Raw genomic sequence first — 21,453 nt, forward strand, 5'->3', positions numbered from 1 at the left:
GGGCTGCGAGCTCCGGTCCCGCCGGAACCATGCTGCTGCAGTGCTGTCCAGGGGCCAGGGCAGCTCCTGGACGTGGCGCGCTGAGGCTCCGAGAGAGGGGAGAGGCGGCGGTAACCCAGGAGCGGCCCTGGACAGTGCTGCTGGGGGGGCGGTCAGGGGACGGGGAATGGGGGGGTTGGATCGTGGGCGTTCCGGGGGTTTGTCAGGACTCGGCGGGGGGGTGGATAGGGGTCAGGGCAGTCAGGACAGGGAGGGTTGGTGGGGGGTGGGGTCCCAGGGTGGTGGTTGGGGAGGGGCGGTGAGGGGACAAGGAGCAGGATGGGTCGGGGATTCTGAGGGGGGCAGTCAGGGGGCAGGAAGTGGGTGGGGGTCAGATAGGGAGCAGGGCCAGGCTGTTTGGGGAGGCACAGCCTTCCCTACCCTAAAGCTCATTCAGTAGTTTGAGGCTTGCAGACAGCTATTTAACACAATGAGCCAAGCTGTTATCTTTTCCCTTAGGGCTACCATCTCTTTCATTTCTCAAATGCCAAATTATAGTCTACATTTAATTTCAGTGCCATAGGGAGCTTCATGTCAGGGGAGGGTAGCTTCATTTAAAATTAGCCACTTTAGATTAACAGCAATTGAGCCAAGAGAGCCATGGGGGAGGGATCACATGAGAAGAGCAATATCCTACACCACCTACCTCCTTCCCAACCCTACCAAGGGAGACCCCCCTCCTCTGCATTCCCCGAGGCTCCAGAGGGGTTAATTCAGTGGTTCTCAAACTTTTGTACTGGTAACCCCTTTCACATAGTGTGACAAAGTTCCTCCTCTACCTTGGTGGGTCCTGCGCTTATTGGCGGATTTGCTCACTTCACAGATTCACCCTGTGGGTCAGGAAACAGTCCAGAGACCTTCCCCTCTGGTAGAAGCTATAGGCCAGGTCAATTCCTCCTGTGTTTGATCAGGAGTTGGGAGGTTTGGGGGGAACCCGGGCCCACCCTCTACTCCAGGTTCCAGCCCAGGGCCCTGTGGACTGCAGCTGTTTAGAGTGCCTCCTGGTACAGTTGCACGACACCTACAACTCCCTGGGCTACTTCCCCATGGCCTCCTCCCAACACCTTCTTTGTCCTCACCACCGGACCTTCCTCCTGATGTCTGATAACACTTGTACTTCTCAGTCCTCCAGCAGTATGCCCTGGAGTGAGCCCTTTTATAGCATCAGAGGGGCCTTAATTAGAGTCAGGTGCTTAACTGCCTCACCTGACTCTTAGCAGGTTAATTGGAGTCAGGTGGTCTATTAGCCTGGAGCAGCCCCTGCTCTGGTCACTCAGGGAACAGAAAACTACTTATCCAGTGGCCAGTATATCTCCCTTCTGCTACTCTGCTGTTCCGGGTCTATCACAATAGCAAACTCTGAGTGTGACCCCCCCCCCTTATAAATTAAAAACACTTTTTAAAATATATTTAACACTATTATAAATGCTAGAGGGAAAGCGGGGTTTGAGGTGGAGGCTGACAGCTCGCAACCCCCAGTAATAACCTCGTGACCCCCTGAGGGGTCCCAAACCCCAGTTTGAGACCCCCTGGGTTAATTTAATTTTAGCACCCTGTGTCCATTCACATGCATGTGCTATTTTGAGCATTTCAGTTTTCACAACATAGGCTCATCCCAGATTCTGGAAGAAGCTCAAATGCTCAGTTCATGGAGTATGTACATAGTCTATACTAAAGACAAATCCACAGTAACCTTCTCCAGTTTGTGAGGGACCCCATGGAGCCAGTCTCTAGGAAACAGATAAATTCATGGAGGTTAAGTCCATTAATGGCTATTAGCCAGGATGGGTAAGGAATGGTGTCCCTAGCCTCTGTTTGTCAGAGGGTGGAGATGGACGGCAGGAGAGAGATCACTTGATCATTACCTGTTAGGTTCACTCCCTCTGGGGCACTTGGCATTGGCCACTGTCGGTAGACAGGATACTGGGCTGGATGGACCTTTGGTCTGACCCAGTACGGCCTTTCTTATGTTCTTATGTTCTAACCTAAATGAACCCAAAGTTATGGAGACAGATATGAGTCAAGGAAGCCAGCAGAGTATCAGAAACCTGGAAAAATCTCTGACTGGATGGGCTCAGGCGTTTGGTTCAAAAATTTTGGATATTTTTTAAGCAGAATTTTTTTTATTGTTTCTTTAAACAATCAAACACAGCAAGCAGCAAATATTTGGCCACACACTTCTGAAACCCCAAACCATGTTCAGGTTTTGGCAGACTAATTTCAGCTTTTCAATTAAAAAAACCACAACAAATTTTGAAGGAAAGCAGACATTGTCCGTGATTTTTTTCTGCTTTTTAAAAACCCCTAGTTTTCGATCCAAAAAAAGTTTTGACCGAAAATATTTGTCCAACCCTTTTAATGAGCTTTAGTCCCTTTTAGCACTAGCTGATGCTGAGAACCAGTGATACCTTGTAAAGGTGACTTGAAAAGAAATTTTCTCAAAACAGGGTTTGTGCCGAGATGCGGAAGGTTTTTAAATGTTTATTTTTCCCAGGGCTGCCCAGGGAGGGGGGGGGGGCAAGTGGGGCAATTTGCCCCGGGGCCGCAGGGGCCCCCACGAGAATATAGTATTCTATAGTATTGCAACTTTTTTTTATGGAAGGGGCTCCCAAAATTGCTTTGCCCCAGGCCCCCTGAATCCTCTGGGCGGTCCTGCCTGGAGGGTAAAAACTTCTGGATTTCTACAGAACAGCAAGAGTTTGACAGTGGCAGTTCAAGCTTTCTCATATTGCCTTGCCAATGTGATTCAGCCATGAGGTGGAGGAAATCCCTCTAGGAAAGAGAGGGCAGCTGTGCTTCCATGTCCATTAGCTCCTTGGCTAATTGGTTGAGAATGCTAACAAGGTGGCCAATTAAGAAAGATTTGCAAGATGCTTCTCCTGACGTCGCACTCTGCAAAACAGTCCTGAGACATGTCATTATATGCAGTTCAGAGATGGCGTTGCTAGTTTATCTATTTGGATATGCTCAGTCTGAGGAGTGTTTCTTTCTACTTTGTGAGATTGTAGTCAGGGCCGGCTCCAGGCACCAGGCAACCAAGCTGGTGCTTGGGGCGGCACCTGGAGGGGGGCGGCGCGGCGCTCGGGCCGCCGGGGAGAGCGGGGCCACAGCCGGGCTCGCCGCCCTCCCCCCGGCGCTCTGGCCGCCCTCCCCCCCCCGCGCCCTCCCCCCGGCTGCCGGGGGGAGAGCGGCGAGCCCCGCCCTGCGCTCTGGCCGCCGGGGGGAGAGCCGAGCCCCAGCCGGGGCTCGCCGCCCTGCCCCCGGCGCTCTGGCCGCCGGGGCTCGCCGCCCTGCCCCCGCCGGGGCTCGCCGCCCTGCCCCCGGCGCTCTGGCCGCCGTGGGGGAGAGCCGAGCCCCCGCCGGGGCTCGCCGCCCTCCTCCCAGGGCTCCGGCCGCCCTCCCCCCCGCGCCCTGCCCCCACCGGGGCTCGCCGCCCTCCCCCCCCCGGCGCCGGCAGGAGAGCGGAGCCCCCGCCGGGGCTCGCCGCCCCTCCCCCCCGAGCTCCGCCCCCCCCCCCGCGGGGGGGGGGGGGGGCGGCCGGAGGCTTTTTTGCCTGGGGCGGCAAAAAAGCCAGAGCCGGCCCTGATTGTAGTCGTTATTTTATGCTGTGGTATCACTGTATTTAAAAGGAACCCAGATAGGACTACCATAAATTAAATATTTTGTGAAAAAATTACTGGTAAATGTTGTACCAAGTATGTAATGTTTTCTTGTTTTTAAGTTTAACTAGCAAATTGAAATATCCACTGCACCTGCATGACCAGTGTTCTGATCCTCTCTTTAGTGAAGCCCTTTGGACTGATGATTAAGAACCCCAGATTCATTTAGCATCTTTTAATGAGCTATGTTTCAAAAAATAAAACACTATGAGCTAAATTCAGACCTCCTGTGAGCAGTCACAACTCCATTACATGACCTATGTATTTAATACAAACTTTTTTGAAGGTGTCATCGGCCTATAGAAAAACTGCCACTAGGACCGTTACTTTACGGTCTATCAACATTTCCATTAATTGCTTCTGGCTTTTAATTTAAAGGTTTTTAATTTGACTGTAACTTTTTATCTGAGCTAAAACTTGGCATAAAAGAGGTCAGGTTGGGAGTGGATCTTTTTTTCAATAAAAATAACGTAGACATTTTTAAACTAACATAATTTAATGAACAAGTCATATGTATTTTAAAAAGTAGGTAAATACGTACTTATATGATGCACCAAAACATACTTACACAAAGGAAACACAATTTACCATGTCAGCTCTGTTGAAGAAAGGTGTGTTGTCTTTCCAAAAAGGAAGTGTAAGGGATGTGACAGTTTAGGGAATTGTTAATACAAGGTGTACATTACTGGACATACCTCAGATGCGTTGTAAGGCATGAGGCTAATAAGGAATTGTGATTCTGATTTCACCTAAACCAAGGTAAATCATGAGTAACTCCATTGAAATTAATAGTTTTATGTAAGTGTAAAACTGGTGTGAAATCAGAATCGGACCGAAGAATGTCTGCAGCCTCTGATGTGGCATGTCGATCTCTGACTAGGTTTTAAACACTACAAAGACAACTTGCAACATTAATAAGATACTGTTTAAAATGATGGCTTTTTTTCTGCATTACCATAACAATAGAAATAGCCCCTAGAAAAACAAAAGAAACTGCAACTTTTAAGACTGCATCACTTTGCAGTAAAATAAGTAGTGTCGAATTGTTTACAGAAGCACTGAGTAGATAACAGGTGCTCTGTTAGCTTTTTGTCATATTTTAAGTGCCCCTTATGACCTGACTAGGCGTAACACCAAGAGACAGTTATCTGACTGGAAGTTAGACCGAAGTATAGTGCTCACCAATTTATTACGGCTTGGTCTACACTTAAAAGTTACGTTGGTATAGCTCTGCTGGTCAGGGGCATGAACAAACTACACCCCTGACCCGCATAGCTACGCTGACCTACTCCCCAGTGTAAATGCAGCTATGTTGAGGGAAGAGCGCTGCTGTTGATGTAACTGATATCGTTGCGGGGGTGGGGGATGTTTCTTTCTATTAGTGTAGGCCAGCGGTTCTCAAACTGTGGGTCGGGACCCCAAAGTGGGGCTGGCATTAGACTTGCTGGGGCCTGGGGCTGAAGGCGAAGCCGAAGCCCCACCGCCCGGAGCCAAAACCCAAAGGCTTCAGCCTTGGGCGGCAGGGCTCAGGTTACAGGCCCCTCACCTGGGGCTGAAGTCCTTGGGCTTTGGCTTTGCCCCTCCCACCTGCCTGGGGCAGGCTCAGGCTTCAGTCCCCTCCTGGGGTCGTGTAATAACTTTCATTGTCAGAAGAGGGTTGCAGTGCAGTGAAGTTTGAGAACCCTTGGTGTAGGCTGTGTCCACACTAGGGGGCTATGCCAGCATACCTATGCCGACATAGGCTCCATAGAGTAGACATAGCCACACATATCTTTTCAGGGACAAGGGACAAGCCATGCAACATTGGGAACTTGTGCCTGGCTGTGACATCATTAAAAAGACTCAGCCAGACACTCCTTTATGGTGTTGAACTATCGGAGACAAATTTGAAGGCAGCCTGTAACGATGCAGTTCTGGCAGGATCCAACTGTGAGTGCCAATTCAGGACAAATTAAACAGGGCAGTTACAGCCCAAGGCTGGGGTTTTTCCACCTCTAAGGCAAACCAAACCAGCCAGACAAAGAGGACTTTGGTCTCACCCCACTGGCTAACCACAGGTCACACAAGCAATTCCCTTAGACACTCCATTTCCCAGTATCACCACCAGTGCCACTCGTTATGGGGACAAATTGTTATGAAAACCCACATCCCAGTAAAAGAAAAAAGGTTCTCTTGATCCCAAAGGACCAAGCCCCAGACCCAGGTCAATATACAAATCAGATCTTACCCACAAATCACGCTGTTGCCAGTCCTTTAGAATCTAAAATCTAAAGGTTTATTCATAAAAGGAAAAAATATAGATGAGAGCTAGAATTGATTAAATGGAATCAATTAGATACAGTAATGGCAAAGTTCTTGGTTCAGGCTTGTAGCAGTGATAGAAGAAACTGCAGGTTCAAATCAAGTCTCTGGAATACATCCCCAGCTGGGATGGGTCATTCAGTCCTTTGTGTAGAGCTTCAGTTTGTAGCAAAGTCCCTCCAGAGGTAAGATGCAGGATTGAAGACAAGATGGAGGAGAGGCATCAGCCTTTTATAGTCCTTTCCAGGTGTAAGAACACCTCTTTGTCCTTACTGCGGAAAATTACAGCAAAATGGAGTCTGGAGTCACATGGGCCAGTCCCTGCATACTTTGCTGAGTTGCAAGGCGTATTTGTCTTCTCTCAATGGGTCAATTGTATAGCTGATGGTCCTTAATGGGCCATCAAGCAGGCTAGGCAGAGCTAACACCAACTTGTCTGGGATGTCTCCCAGAAGCATAGCATAAGTTTGAAATACAGACAGTATACAGCCGATATTCATATCTTCAACTACAAAATTGATACACACATATAGACAACATAATCATAACCAGCAAACCATAACCTTTTCTTAGACACCTCATTTGACCCCCTTTATACAAGATTTGGTGCCACTATAGGACCTTGGTTGCAACCATGTTCTATACGGTCCCAGTTCAAGTAAATAACATGACACAGCCTCAGCTTTCTTTGCTAAAAAGAGAGGCCAAGGATTGAATGGGCACAGAATTACTCTTCTATCCCCACAGGTGGTCCCTCCAGAACAGAGTTAATGCCCATTGAACTGCTGCTACAATTTTGTGCTTTGCTGTGTGGAGAGAGGACTTCAGCCTTCGGGCACCATTCATGAACAGTGAATATACTTTAAAAAATAAAAGATTGCACAATGTATATTCTAAAAAGGGCATATGATACACAATTAACTATAGCACAATGTTAATTAATTAAGAAATATTATGATCTTCCTTTTAGGATATGAGAGCTTATTTCAGAGAAAAAGAAAAAGAAATTCTTCTTTTTTCCAGATGTTTTTACAGCAGCCAACAGTGTCCCTGAGCTTTAGCAACATACAGCAGCCAGATCCTCAGCAGCTACAGCAGAGGTCAAGGGTCATTTCTCAGCAGCAGCTTATCCCCAGTCCTCAACTTCAAGGGCAAATTGCATCTTCCCAACCAGCAAACCAGCAAATATTAAGAGAAGCAAATGTGGTATCAAGCCAGGTAAACATATTATTTCACTACAAAGAAATGAATATGGATACAAGCCACTGAAGTCATTACTGAATGATCACAGATAACGACATCAGTATTGTAAATAGAAATGTGTGGCCTTTTTTATCTTTCCTTCTAAACAAAAGCTTCTCCCCATAGCTTTCTCCTTTACTTTAAGATCTGGTTTTTTTAAAGATCTGAACCAGGAGCATTATGCAGCCAGCTTGTTTCTGTTTTAAAACTGAACAGGGGAGTGTGTGGAGACCTATTTTTCTTTTATTGTTCATGAAAGGTGACAGGTTGACAACCACGGAGACTGGCAGTATCTGCAACAGCAAGGCAACCTTTCCAGCACCAAAAAAGTGCTTTAACCTTGTCCTGGTGGCTAGTTCGCTGACCAGTCAGTCATGGCCTGAGACCATCAACACAGCCTATTTATGGCTAGTTATGATGGTGTATTGTTGATGTGTGGGGCTTGCCCATAAGGAACTGAACTGAGAACACCATCTTACAAGAGCAACAGACTCCAGCCCAGAGAAATAAAATTAAACTCTTAACTAGTAGTAATTGAGCTGTGATTCTGCGAGTATGCTCAGCATAGTTATCTTTCTGCCTTATTGCAGAGCTTACTCTGCATTTCCATTGTTCCTTCTTCAGCATGATCCCAGCACACACCCCTATTTCTGTTCACCTGCTGCTGTTCGGTGAACACATTTACAACTGTACCTTCAAATCACACAGTGGTACCTCTTAACCTCCTGTGCCCTTGTGTTTTAACAAGTCTATTAAAATGCTCCCATGGTTTATAATAATAATAAAAAAATCAGGGTGGATAAAAATCAACAATTTTGTTTAAAAAATCAAAAAAATCGGATTTTTTTTTTATTTAAATCGGAATTTTTTGATAACATTTTTGAGGAAACAATGTATCTAAAGATAGTTTTAATTAAGATACATTATAGCTCAAAGGTATCTCATCATGGAATAGGGATTATAAATTCTAATTCTGTATTATGAGACAATATATTCATGTAATGTTTAAGAAAAGTTTTGTAAATGAGTTTCAATAGTTCATGGATTAGGGACTCAATCTTATGGGGTTCCAGGGGCTTCTGTATAGATTATTTAGGTTAATCTTTTTATCTACCCAATGGGACTCAGTGCTCAGTCTAGAAGATACCATCAGAGATGCTTAGTTTTGCAGTTCTCAAACTGGATTTGTGTCTCCAGAGATAACATGCTTGTTAACAGCAAACATGTTTTTACATAAATAAATAAATAAATAATATATAGAGGTGAGAAATAACAGACCTGAAGCCTATTGTCCCTCTCAAATTTGTGTACACAGAGTCAATCCCTTACCTCTCTCTAAAAGTGCAAAGTTTCAAAAAGTTCAATGAATAGAAGATTGTTGGGGGCGGAATAGATCTGGACAAGGAGAAGAAGTATGGAGATAAATGTGAGAAGGGAGGGACAGGCAGTAGAAACAAAAGTGAACTGTTTGAGCAGCATATTCCAGAAGTCTTGAGGTCTTTCTGAGTGTAGCCTTCATTGATTTGAGATCTACCATACCATTCTCTCACTAGAAGGGAAAACCTATAATGGCAGCAGGCCGTAAAAGAGACCCAGTTTGGGACTATTTTAATGAAATTCCTCTACCTGTGGGTAAGACACGCATGTGTGCAAAATGCAAACAGTGCAACAAAGAAATGCAAGGCCTGGTTGCCCGAATGAAACAACATCATGAGAAGTGTTCCTTCTCAGGAGGAAGCTGCGTTGAAGATGATGAAAGGAACATATCTGAACATGCAGGATCTTTAGGTTGGTAAACTTTTTTATTTCATACTTCTCTCTTAAGGTCTTACTGTCTTCCTTCTGGACTATTCTTGAATTCTCATGTTTGAGCAAAAAATATAGTTGTTACTCTATGGTACTATTTTAGATGCAGTTGTGATAAAAAATAAATAGCTGAAATAGGCAGATCTTCTTTTTACAATTCAGCCTTTAAAGTCGTACTGAGTGTCAGTGAATGCAATGAGTAATACTAAATGAGCAGTATGGGAATAATAATTAAATAACTGCATTGTCTTATTTTGTTTAGGAGAATCCATCCTCAACGTACAGGATTCTGAAGACTATCCACTTTCAAGATCACCATCATTTTCTATAGTTTCAGACTTATCTGCCAATGATAGTGTTTCAGTCACATCATGTATGTCACATAGCCACAGTATATCACCTGTAGCAAAAAGAAGAAAAAATCTCCATCATCCAGAAACAACCATAGATAAGTTTGTGATAAGAACCAGCAGATTACAAAAAGAGGTAATTGATGAAAAAATTGCCCGGTTTGTTTATGCAACAAACTCTCCTTTCCGTATGATTGAGAACCCACACTTCATTAACATGGTTCAGTCATTAAGACCAGGATACAGTCCACCCAACAGAGCAGATGTCGCAGGCAAATTGCTGGATAAAGTGTATGAAAGAGAAATTGAGCAATGTGCAGAAGGTCTAGAGGGTAAAATTGTTAACCTGAGTCTTGATGCGTGGAGCAGTGTCCACAATGATCCTGCTGTATGTGCTTGTGTGACAACAGAAGAAGGGAATGTCGATACAGAAACAATTGATACATCAGGAAATGCACACACAGCAGAATACTTACAAGAAGTAGAAGTAAAAGCTATAACAAACTGTGGGGAAAAAATTCAAATGTCTAGTACGCAGCTTGGTCACAGACAATGCTGCAAATGTATCCAAGATGAGAAGAAATTTAGAAGAGAGTCCCAAGCTAATAACATACGGTTGCAGTGCTCATTTGATGCACCTCCTAGCCAAAGACTTCAGTGTTCCAGAAATAAAGGCTAATGTTGTTGAAACTGCAAAATACTTCCGTAACAATCACTTTGCAGCAGCTGCTCTGAAAAAAGTGGGAGGAACCAAGCTAACTCTCCCACAAGATGTGCAATGGAACTCAGTAGTGGACTGTTTTGAGCACTATATCAAGAACTGGCCTAATCTGATGACAGTTTGTGAACAAAATTGTGAAAAAATAGATGGCACTGCAACAGCCAAAGTTGTCAACATTGGGCTTAAGAGAAATGTTGAACACATGCTGAGCACCCTGAAGCCTATTTCTGTAGCCTTGAACAAAATGCAGGGAAATAGCTGTTTTATTGCTGATGCTGTTGAAATTTGGAAGGAACCGAGTGAGATCTTAAAAAGAGAAATATGCAATGACAGAGTTAAATTACAAGCATTAAAAAAACGAATGGGACAAGCACTATCTCCAGCTCATTTTCTTGCAAATATTCTCAATACTCGGGACCAGGGTCAAACCTTAACTGCTGAAGAAGAGGAGTTGGCTATGACATGGACATCCAGCAATCGTCCCTCCATAATGCCAACTATAATAAACTTCAGAGCTAAGGGTGAACCATTCAAGAAGTACGTTTGCTGATGATGTTTTAAAGAAAGTCACACCAGTGAACTGGTGGAAGTCACTTAAGCACTTGGATTCAGAGACTGCTGAAGTGATAATCTCACTTTTAACAGCAGTAGCTTCTTCTGCCAGTGTAGAAAGGATATTTTCTTCCTTTGGACTAATGCATTCCAAACTGAGAAATCATTTGGGATCTGAAAAAGCAGGAAAGCTTGTTTTACTTTTCCAGATTATGAACAAACAGGAAAATGAAGGTGAAGACGACTGAGTTAGCTGCAGAAGCCAATATTTTAAGTTTCTCGTGTTGACCTGGCTGACAGAGTCGATTTAATTTTTGTTTAAAAATATATATATTTCATTTAACTATTTTAGTTAAAAACAATTTTAACCAAAAAAAAACCCGATTTTAAAAATCTTGAATGTTTAACTAAATTCAAAAATTCATATGCTTATTTTGTTAAAATAGTATATGTTTGCCATTGAAGAAAAAAATCCAGAATACATAAAGTTGTTGTTTTAGTTAAATAAAACAATTTAAATGTCTGTCTGGTGATGTTCTCCTCCTAATACAGCATGGCAAGAAAATCCTCCAAATATTAATGATTAACCTGTTGAATTGGAGATAGTTCACCTCCCAGTGACTTCATAAATATCTGCTTCAATTACCTTTGGTAAATGAAATAACCAAACAATCATTCATTTTCTGATATAGCTGTAAAACTAATCTGAAAAGTTTTCAAAATAAATCACTTTAAAAATGTATAGTGTGTATCTTCTAAAAATGAAACCTACATCTATCTCTGAGTTGTGAAGAATATGTATTAAGGTTATAACAACTAACAAGAATGCACTTTTATGTAGAAATCCATGATTAAATCGAGTCTTCCTGACTAGTGATTTAAATCAATTTGATATAAAGCAAATCCACCCTGAAAAAAATCCTTTTCTACATAGTAAGGTTTATTCCCATCACAGGGCTTAAGTGACAGTAGTGATCCCTTCTAATTTTGCTTTGGTGTTGTCTTGGGGGTTTCTGTGTTTCCAGAATTGGTTCTTAGAATTACAGGGCCTGCTTTGCTTTCAGAGTACTCTGGTTTCAGAGTCAAATACTCTGAAAAGTCTATAAAATAAAACATGGTGAAATAGTTGTGGTGCATATGTGAGGGTAATAAATAACATATTACAGACTTTTAAAATTTATTATTTGTACTGCGATAGCACCTGCCTGTGTACACACACACACACACAGGGCACACCTCATCATGTAATAATTAAGGTTATGCTTGTGTCACATGATCACCGTATGTGATTTTTAAGTCTTTCTCCAAAAACTAGTCAGGAATGACTTACCTTTCCTTTGACAGGTTTCAGAGTAGCAGCCGTGTTAGTCTGTATCCGCTAAAAGAACAGGAGTACTTGTGGCACCTTAGAGACTAGCTTATGCCCAAATAAATTTGTTAGTCTCTAAGGTGCCACAAGTACTCCTGTTCTTTTTACCTTTCCTTGTCTACTTTCACTGTCTTTCCTGTCATCACTCTGTGCAGTTGTTCTCAGACCCCAGTTTCCACCAGACTTCCAGGAAAACAACTGTAATGTACCAGATCAGGACATGTCAGTCATTCACTTCTCCTGCCCAAATAGCCCTTTCTATTCTGAAGTCCAATCAGAGTATATCACAAGGGTACCTCCTATAACACACCATAGGTTTTGCTCACATATTCCCTGCCATAATAAAAATCTATAGTTAGAGAGAGAGAGAGAGAGAGAGTGTATGTGTGTGTGTGTGTGTGTGTGTGTGTTTTAAAAATTGTGGTCTAGAATCAGAAATCAATGAGAAGTGCACAAGTAATGCAGAACACCAGTCACTCATCCAGCAGCCTACCTTCACAATTTACCAATTCTGCTATGCTCCCACAGGCTGTGAACATGGCTCCATCTGCTGCTATAGCACAGGATAGCAACCAGTGTCATGCTAGTCCAGATTTCAGCCAGGACCGACAACTGAGGTAAATGATTTTTAATAAATTAATCAATTCTGCCCTGACAAAAAAGCTGTCCATTTATCATTTTACTACATGATAGATGAGGATTCTGAACACTAAGGAGGGTGAGGTATGTTAACAAGTTGTGGAGTGAAAGGCACTAGAACCTGAGGTCTGCAGACCCCTGGGGGTCCGCAGACTATGTTCAAGATTTCCAAAGGGGTCCACACCACCATTCAAAACTTTGTAGGGGGTCCTCAAATGAAAAAACATTGAAAATCACAGCACTAGAATGAAAATACGTATGCCTTGAAAGAAAAAATGGGTTAAAAATCAATAGATCACCGAGAACTAGATTGTGAGTTGGAATACATGTTCATGCAGTAACTTAGTTCTTCTCTTTCCCATGTGCAAGACTGTTGCTCAGCCAGCCTATTCAGCCAATGATGCCTGGCTCCTGTAATTCAAGACTCGCTTCAGATATCAGTGTGGCTGGACGCCAGGCTAAGTATGTTACTTGTGAAAAATAAAGCACTGAAGTGACTTTTGAGAGAGCGTGGCCTTTTATAATGAGATCTGCCAGTACTAGTAAACATCAGTTCTGATTCTCTTTGAGTACGAGGCTTCTAGGGTTAATCTTACCCTTTCTGGTCGGTTCAGTGTCAAAATTACTATTGTGAGAAACAGAATGTGTTAGTGGGATTTCAGCAAGCCAAGAATAGGGAACCTTTCTTTGTTTCTCTCTCTCACATTTAGTACTTGTCCCAATGCTGAGTTTCTGATCCACCAAAATGAGTACGAGGAAACATACTAAATATCTGAGCTCAGCGTCAGTACTGACCCACCTTGAATTGCTAGGGCCTGATTCTCCTCTCACTCTAGTCTGACATCAGTGTTACTCCACCAGGGCCGGTGCAAGGATATTTTGCGCCCTAGGCAAAACTTCCACCTTGCGCCCACCCTCCCGCTCCCCTCCCCCTGGAGCATCGCTTATTATAAACTTTCACAAATGAATGCTGCATAATGTAGCGTTGTTCATTAGAATTAATACACGTTCGGCTTGAAAATTTATTAATTTCATTATTTAGTCTACATATTTAATGAAAATAAATGGCCTTGTGGCTAGAGTCCCTCCTGCCTCCCCCCCCCCCGCCCCCCATGGATCTGGAAAGGGCTGTTTTGGGTATCAGAGCACAGAGCTGGGAGTCGGGATCTGGCTTCTATTCTCCACCCTGGCACCAACTCACTGGATGACTTCAGGCAACTTACTTCCCTGTTCTGGGCTTCAGCTCCCCCCAGCGCTAAGGTGTGAAATGGTTCCTTGTTCCTGGGCTGGATAGTGCAGTGCAGGTGGGAGGGGGTGTCTGAAGGCCTGTCTTCCCCACAGGCGTGAGGCGAAGACAGAGTTCCAGCCTCCGTCTTGACCGTCCTGGTTGCTTTACTCTGCCCCACGCCAATTGCTGCTGAAGCCCCTTACTCAGAGAGCTCTGGCCCAGGGCAGAGGCATCAGTGTCATTCTGGGCCTGATTTTCAGAGATGCTGAGCACCTGCGGTTCCCCCGATGTCTGTGGGAACTCTGGGGTTCTCAGTACTTCTGAAACTCAGGGCAATTTATTTCGAATACTGAGCCAGGACTGAGCCTGCAAAGGCAGCCTGGGGGCTTGGGGAGGAGGCGGCTCCGGGCTGGCAGGGGAGGCGCGGGCGGGCAGTGATGTGGGGCGTGGCGACAGGGCCCGCGGTTGCAGAGGATGCCCGCAGAGGTAGGTGCTAACGCAGCTGCAAGCAGCCCGTCCCCCCGCAGGGAGCAATAGTGTAAAAAAAAATTGGGGGGCACCGCTTTTTGGCACCCCCAAATCTTGGCGTCCTAGGCAGCCGCCTAGTTCTCCTAGTGGTTACACCGGCCCTGATTTACTCCACTGATATCAGTGGAGTTTCTCCTGATTTACCCAAGTGCAAGTGAGAGAAGAACTAGGTGCCCAGCATCTCGGTGCTATATGAGAAGCTGCTAAATGAACCAAATTAATTTTCATTCCTTCCAAACCAAAGGGGGAAACATAGTTGTGCTCAATTTCTCATTCACAATCTTGTTCCTGGTCTTCCTCCTTTCCCTTTCCCATTCCCTCCCCTGACCTTGTTCTGGAGAATTTATAATCTGTGCCAGGCCTAATCCTGTAAGGTGGCTCACAACTGAACCCTATGTTAATAGGAGATGTTTCAGGAAACCTAAGAAGATGCAGGATTTTAGGCTGATAATTCATTAGCTGGCATTCTTCCCTCTGAGTCAGTAATGAACCAGTTCCTCAACATATTGTTCGGGGAAACGTGCAGATAGAGGTGCTGTCTTTCAGATGAGTTTGAAATTGAGGTCCCTATCATTAAAGGTCCAGTGACACTATTTTAAGGATAAGGATTTTAGCCCTAGTACCCTGACATCACATCTGATTTTTCAACAGTTTATTCTTGATTTTTTTTTAAATAGATATTCCCAAAACCAACAATTGTTTCAAAGTCTGGAACTGCAAACTTCCAGCAGCAGTTCACCTATAGTGCTGATGGGACAGGCAGTGTTACATCCAGGGTTTTCTGCATCACAGCCTTCTCAGACATCATCTCTGCAACCTATGCAACTCCAGCAACAGCAGCAGCATTGCTACCTTCAGGTGGGCTAGAACAGAAAGGATAATACACACTTTGTATCTGTGCAATAATATGCAAAGCAGTAAAGAACTTATGATCTTTAGATGGCAGAACAAATGGGGTCTGATTATGCTCTCACCAAAGTCAGTGGAAGTTTTGCCATAAACTTCATTGGGAACATGACTGGGCATGTGCTACATAGATTTCCATACTAAAGATGTTAAATTTTGCAAATATCATAGAAATTAAATAAGGACCTGAAATGTTATGTGAACCTTTCAAACACACCAATTAAGCATTAAGCTAAGTCAAAATATTTAAAAAAAAATACCAATACTGTAAATTGGAAAATTAATATGGCAAACCCAAATGTACTTAAATCACAGTCACAGTCAGTCAGAAAATTGTCATCATGGGGTTAAACTTTAGTGTCTCATTGCTTCTGTATTAAATTTCCTCAGTTTACAAGTCAAAAGATGATTTTTCTACCTGTGCTTTTTCTAACTGCCAGTACCACAAATTTGAAATGAGATCTGAAAATCCAGGTGGTTTTTTTTTTACTATCTTTTACATCATCACATTCTGCATTAAAGTTTCTGAAGGTGGAACTCAGGTGATAGTGCTGTTGCTGATGTGCTAAGCCAAAACAGAATCCAGCTACTATAGTTGTGTTGAAGTTACAACTTCGACTGAGTTGAGTGCAACCCTGGAAATAACTGTATATGAAACATCAGTTCACTTTATTTAATAGATTTAGATGCATGTCAGGCAAAGGACTTCAACAGTGGTGAGGAACAGGATATTTTATAACGATTAGACGGGGGCTAGGTATCAGAATTCCGGAGTTCTATTCCTAACTCTGCCGTTGTCTCTCTGTGTGACTTGGGCAAACTGTTTAATTTCTGTCCATCTGCAAAATGGGCCTAAGGATACTTACTGTACAGGAGTGTTTTATGTAGTAATTAATGTTTGTAAAAGGCTCGCAAATCCTGAAAGATGATATGGAAGAGCAAAATATTATAGTTATTATTAAATAAGTCATCACAGACCAAAGAACTACCCAGATCAGGAATATATATACTAGTATAAAGTGCAGCTGGGTTGGACTGGAAATGGGTTGATCAGATATTGAAGCCAAAAGCCAATTTCTAAATCTAATATGCCCTCCAAAGGATTTCATCTTGTTTCATGGACTCTAAGACTCTAATAGCTTCTGTGCTGTGCTCTCTATGCTTTTTTTCTCACCCTGGAAAAAGACTCCCTGAATAGCTCTTCTCTCACAGTAATCCCTATTTAAATAAATAAACAAACCACCTTCTTTTTTTTACCCATATTTCCCCCTTAAGGGGGCAAGGAGCATACAGCTTGAAAGAACCAGGTGATATCAACCAGCTAATTGATTTATTCTTTGGGACTAATCCAACCCATATTGTAGTCAACAGGAGTCTTCCTATTAACTTTAGCTGAATTGGACCTGTAAAGCTTGATCCCAAACCTTATCTCATAGAACTGGAAGGGACCCTGAAAAGGTCATTGAGTCCAGCCCCCTGCCTTCACTAGCAGGACCAAGTACTGATTTTTTTTGCCCCTGATCCCTAAGTGGCCCCTCTCAAGAATTGAACTCACAACCCCGGGGTTAGCAGGCCAATGCTCAAACCACCAAGCTATCCCTCCCCCCTGAAGGCAATAGCAAAATTCCATTGATTTAAAAAATTTTGGGATGTAAAATCTGATGGAAAAGCCACTTCTGTACTATTGGACAGATCCTATTCCCATTAAAGTCAATTTTAGAACTCCCATTGACTTCAATGGTGCAGGATCAGGCCCTATTACCTAAGCTAACCAATACCAGGACACAGTCTATGAAATATTTAGTCTAAGAATAAGGCTGCAAACTAATAATTTCCTAAAATACCTTTCACATTAAGAAACAAGAACTTTTGTATCAAATCACGCAAATGAATTTTCTTTTATTTGTAGGTGCAGACACCAAGTCCTTTACACAGTGAGCAACCCAATTCTTTGCTCCTGCCGTCCTACTCACAGCAGCAAGGAAATATAGGATACCATCATACACAGCAGCAGCCACTGCCACTTGCTTCAAGAAGAACCAGTAGCTTGTCAGAATCATCAAATCTACCACAGCCACTATGATAGAGTCCCACACCAGCAGAATCAATGCACGATTAGCTATAACCAATAGACCTGTGGGGCAGGAGAGAAGAAATGACTGAACCTACAATTTTGACTTTTGCACATGCATTCATTTCAAAGCTCCATGGCAGTAGCAGACCACAGAGTGCGGACTGCAGCAGACAATGCAACAGAAAAGGAGTTGGATTCAGTTTGCACTGTTTCATGACAATATTATGTATCATCAGGCTGAGTAAAATAAACATGAATACTATCCTGTGCAAACTCCATCACTGATTGCTGTGCGACAGGAGAACATTCTTGTTGGTACATCATTCTGAGAGCACTCTGATTCCTAAAGACTGTGGACAGACACATGAGGTACTTGGCCTACACTGTTTCAGTTCATCTTTTGTGTAAGAAAAGCAATGGAACAAAAATCTATAGAGCAGAGAACAAGAGATTATTTTTATTATGATTATTATCGTTGTTTTGCACAACTGCACAGAAGATATAACCTAGGCACTTTCTATAAAGAGAGGTTTGTTTTGTTATTCTGGTGGCCAGACTGGTACATCCAATTAAACAGAAAGCCCAGTCACAGTTAAAAATGCTACACAATCCATACCCCTTGATTTATAACCTAAAGGTATTAAAGCAGTTTACCCTACCAGCTCTTTTTGATTAAAAACAAAAAACACTGGACTGTTTCCTGTTTACTCTGTGAATTGTGACTGCGAAGGAGAACTAAAAATATAAGCACAATCATGCAGCTGTATTGTTCCAGCATTCTAGTAGACTCTTTGCTAATATAAAGTGGGTCTTTCTGCAAAATGAACAGCCCACTTACAACTGGTCATAGCAACAAGTATCTGAAAAATATGCACTGTGTTTTGGCCCAATGACTAGGGATGCTGCAAATTATCACATATTTTTTTCATGATAACATTTGAATTTTCCTTTAAAAAATGCACTTTTCGCTTTTTTGTATGTTTTATGTTTCTAAGAAAGATTTTATGTAATTATAAAATTAAAAGTAGTGTATTGTACAGCTGTTGTAATAATGACCTATTTCTATATAAAATAAAATTATATGGAATTATGTGGAAATTATTTTGTATATGAAATATCAACTCATTTCACAAGTATAAACGTTTGTTTGTGCTTTTTATTTATTTATTTTTGTGAGTGGCTATTTAGTAATAAATTAATGAATTAGTAACATTTTTGTGAAGGGAGCTGCTGTTTCATGCTATATACATCCTCAAATAATTTTTTTCTTTCCATTTAATAATGCACATTTGTATTTGCTCTGGAGCATAATAAAGTAACTGAAAAGTTTTACTACAGAATTTACATACATTCTCCTTCCTATGGCGGTTTAACTATGTAATTCAATTTAGACCTGAAAGGCTCGCTGTAACCTTACAAACTGTTTGATGTTTGTTTCCAAAAAAACTATTCTGACAGTTGTTCCTCTCCTTGTTTCATCACAGGTAACCAGAATAATACTGCTTTAGAAAGCCCCCAAAGATAACAACATTAAACTTGTACCTGTAGGTAACTAGTTCCTCATCGGGAAATATCATTTCACTTAAAATTCTCAAGACACTATGGGGCAGAGCCAAGGGGGCGTGAGAAGCTGGGGGGGGGGGTGGAACTTACTGTGCACATTCAGAGCTGGGCGGATGGAGAGCAGTGGTTGCTGGCCAGGCACCTGGAGGTGCGGGAGAGGGATAAACTGCTCCAGGTACAAAGGAGGAGGGGGTGCTATCAAATATGCTTGAGAACCACTGCTCTAAGTTATGTTGGCTACAACTGAAGCCAAAGGGCTGTTGCACTGGCAGGGATTACCAGAGTGCAAGGTGCTCTGGCCATGCTCCCTTCCTTCTTTGACTCCAGATCAACAGTGCTGATGGGCTCATGAAGTGTTTCCACCACTTTCTGTCTTGAATCAGCTTCACGGCTTAACTCATTGTTAATCACTTTTTGTTCTGTCATTCTTCACAGTGTCTAGCCAAGGCATCCTTAGTCTTCCTCTGATTCTAGTTCTTTACACTCTGGTATGTCTCACCATGTCAAATATCACATGTCAAAACCATCCCAGTTGTCTTCTTTAAATCTTCTGTAACAGTGTTATTTCTTGCCCTCGCCATTTTCTTATTACTTCTTTTTTTTTATTTGGTGTAGACTTAACCATAGGTGCTGGAACAAGGGAGGGGTGCTGCCGCACCCTCTGTCTAGAAGTGGTTTCAGTTACATACCGGGTTTACAGCAGGGGTCGGCAACATCTGGCACATGGTAAGCACCGTTTACCTGCCACGTCCGCAGGTTCAGCCGATCGTGGCTCCCACTGGCCGGGGTTTGCCGTCCAGGCCAATGCGGGAAGCACCCCCATTATAAAAATTGTTCCAGCACCCCGGTCTTGAAACTCTCAATATTCCCCTCAACCAGTTAATTTCTGCAGTCAATAATCTTGTTTGTCAGAATCTTATAGCTAGGGGCAAAAACCAGTAGTTTACAGGAGGGAACTATAAACTTGCCATGCTTGATTTCCAGTTAACTGTTATACAGGAATATGATGCTCATAAGAATAGATTGAGGGCCAATGTCCATCCTTTCTCAAACTCTGTCGGGCTCACTTCTGCATATCCCAGCCCCATTTTGAATTGTAACATGCTATGCCAATTTACTGCTTTAGGGCTCTCTGTCGCTCTGCACTGGTTTATTTTTTTTCTCCACACGGCTTTATTATGTACAGTTAAGTTACAAGGGGTTCTTTACAGTGCTTGGCAGGGAGGGGGCAGGGCACAGACCATGCAGCGGAGACGGCGGGCCAGGCTTTGTGCGTTGAGGCGACATCAGCTCACAAGAGTCACAACATCCGGGGCTGGCTCAGCTGTCCCTGTAGCCCCCTGGCGCCCCCTGCTGTTTGCCAGCCAGGGCAGATAAGAGCAGATGCAGAGAGAGTCTGTGCTCCAACAGGCCCAGGCCAACCAGAGCGGCCACCAGCAGCTTCTTCGCCTTGACCACAGGTGGCGGGGACGGCATCAGCTTGTCTATCCGGTGACAGCGGATCAGCCTCTGGAGTCCAAGGAGAAAGTGGAATAGGCGTCATTATTGCAGAGCAGGCACAGTGCTCTGGCTTATTGTTATAAGGCTATAATGCAGTAGGGGTTGTTACTGTAGTCAGTCATGGGTTATTATTGTATTGGGTTATTATTGTAGGCCTAAACTGGGTTATTACTGTAAAAATGCTACACTACACTGGGCTATTATTATTGTTGGGTCATCATGCTGCACTGTTTTATTATTTTAGGGTTGTAGAGCTGATATTATACAGCACTCAGGCTGTGCTGTTAACTGTAGGACAGTTATGCTGTGTTGGGTTTATTACTGCGGGTTGATTTATTGTACACAGCTAGGCTGAGGTAAGCTGTAGTTTATAACATAGCCGTACTATTCTCAGAGTGCTGCAGTGCAGTGTTGTTATTGTAGGGTTGCTGAAAGAGTGAACTGGGTTATTGTACGGCAGCTGGGTTATTGCACTGGGTTAGTGCAGGGTTGCTAGGTTACAACACTGGGTTACTATGGGGTTGCTGGGTTAGGACACTGGATTGCTAGACTATGAGATCCATCAACTCCCACGTTGTTGTTTTTTGTTTTGTTTGCACTCCGCAGACGGCAGGAGAAGATCCGCTCCCGGGGCTACAAAAGTCACTTTCCGGCTCCCGTGGTTAGAGGGAAAGGCTGGACTCGCGCCCCAGCCTCCCGCAGCCCCCGGGACACGGACCAAGCGCCCATCAACCCCCCCGCGTTTTAAGCCCGCCCCAGGCTGCACGGGGCGCTCGCGGGCGGGATTGTTATTGTAGGGTTGCCGGGTTGCCCAGCAACTCCCGCGCTTCGGCCTTCCCGGCAGGCAGGGCCCGATCCTGCGTCCCCGCCGCCGCCGGCCTCTCATTGCCTGCAACCGCCGGTCCCCGCCTCTTCGGGCCGCGCAGGCGCAGTCCCGCCTTTCCCCCAACCCGGAAGTGCTCCTCGCTTCCCCCCG

At 43.7% G+C, this 21,453-nt stretch overlaps 1 protein-coding gene across 1 annotated transcript in view; it reads left to right on the plus strand.

Moving 5' to 3' along the window:
- The window catches only part of NPAS2 (neuronal PAS domain protein 2), a 92,050-nt gene extending 74,627 nt beyond the window's left edge, over positions 1–17,423 (plus strand). The window contains exons 16-20 of the mRNA XM_065408342.1: positions 7,023–7,217; positions 12,469–12,656; positions 13,048–13,140; positions 15,112–15,292; positions 17,250–17,423. Of these exons, the coding sequence (XP_065264414.1) occupies positions 7,023–7,217; positions 12,469–12,656; positions 13,048–13,140; positions 15,112–15,292; positions 17,250–17,423 (831 nt within the window). The remainder of the gene's footprint in view (positions 1–7,022; positions 7,218–12,468; positions 12,657–13,047; positions 13,141–15,111; positions 15,293–17,249) is intronic.
- The last annotated feature ends 4,030 nt before the right edge of the window (positions 17,424–21,453 follow it).

The sequence above is a fragment of the Emys orbicularis genome, chromosome 1 (assembly GCF_028017835.1).
Source record: "Emys orbicularis isolate rEmyOrb1 chromosome 1, rEmyOrb1.hap1, whole genome shotgun sequence".
Taxonomy (NCBI): domain Eukaryota; kingdom Metazoa; phylum Chordata; order Testudines; family Emydidae; genus Emys; species Emys orbicularis.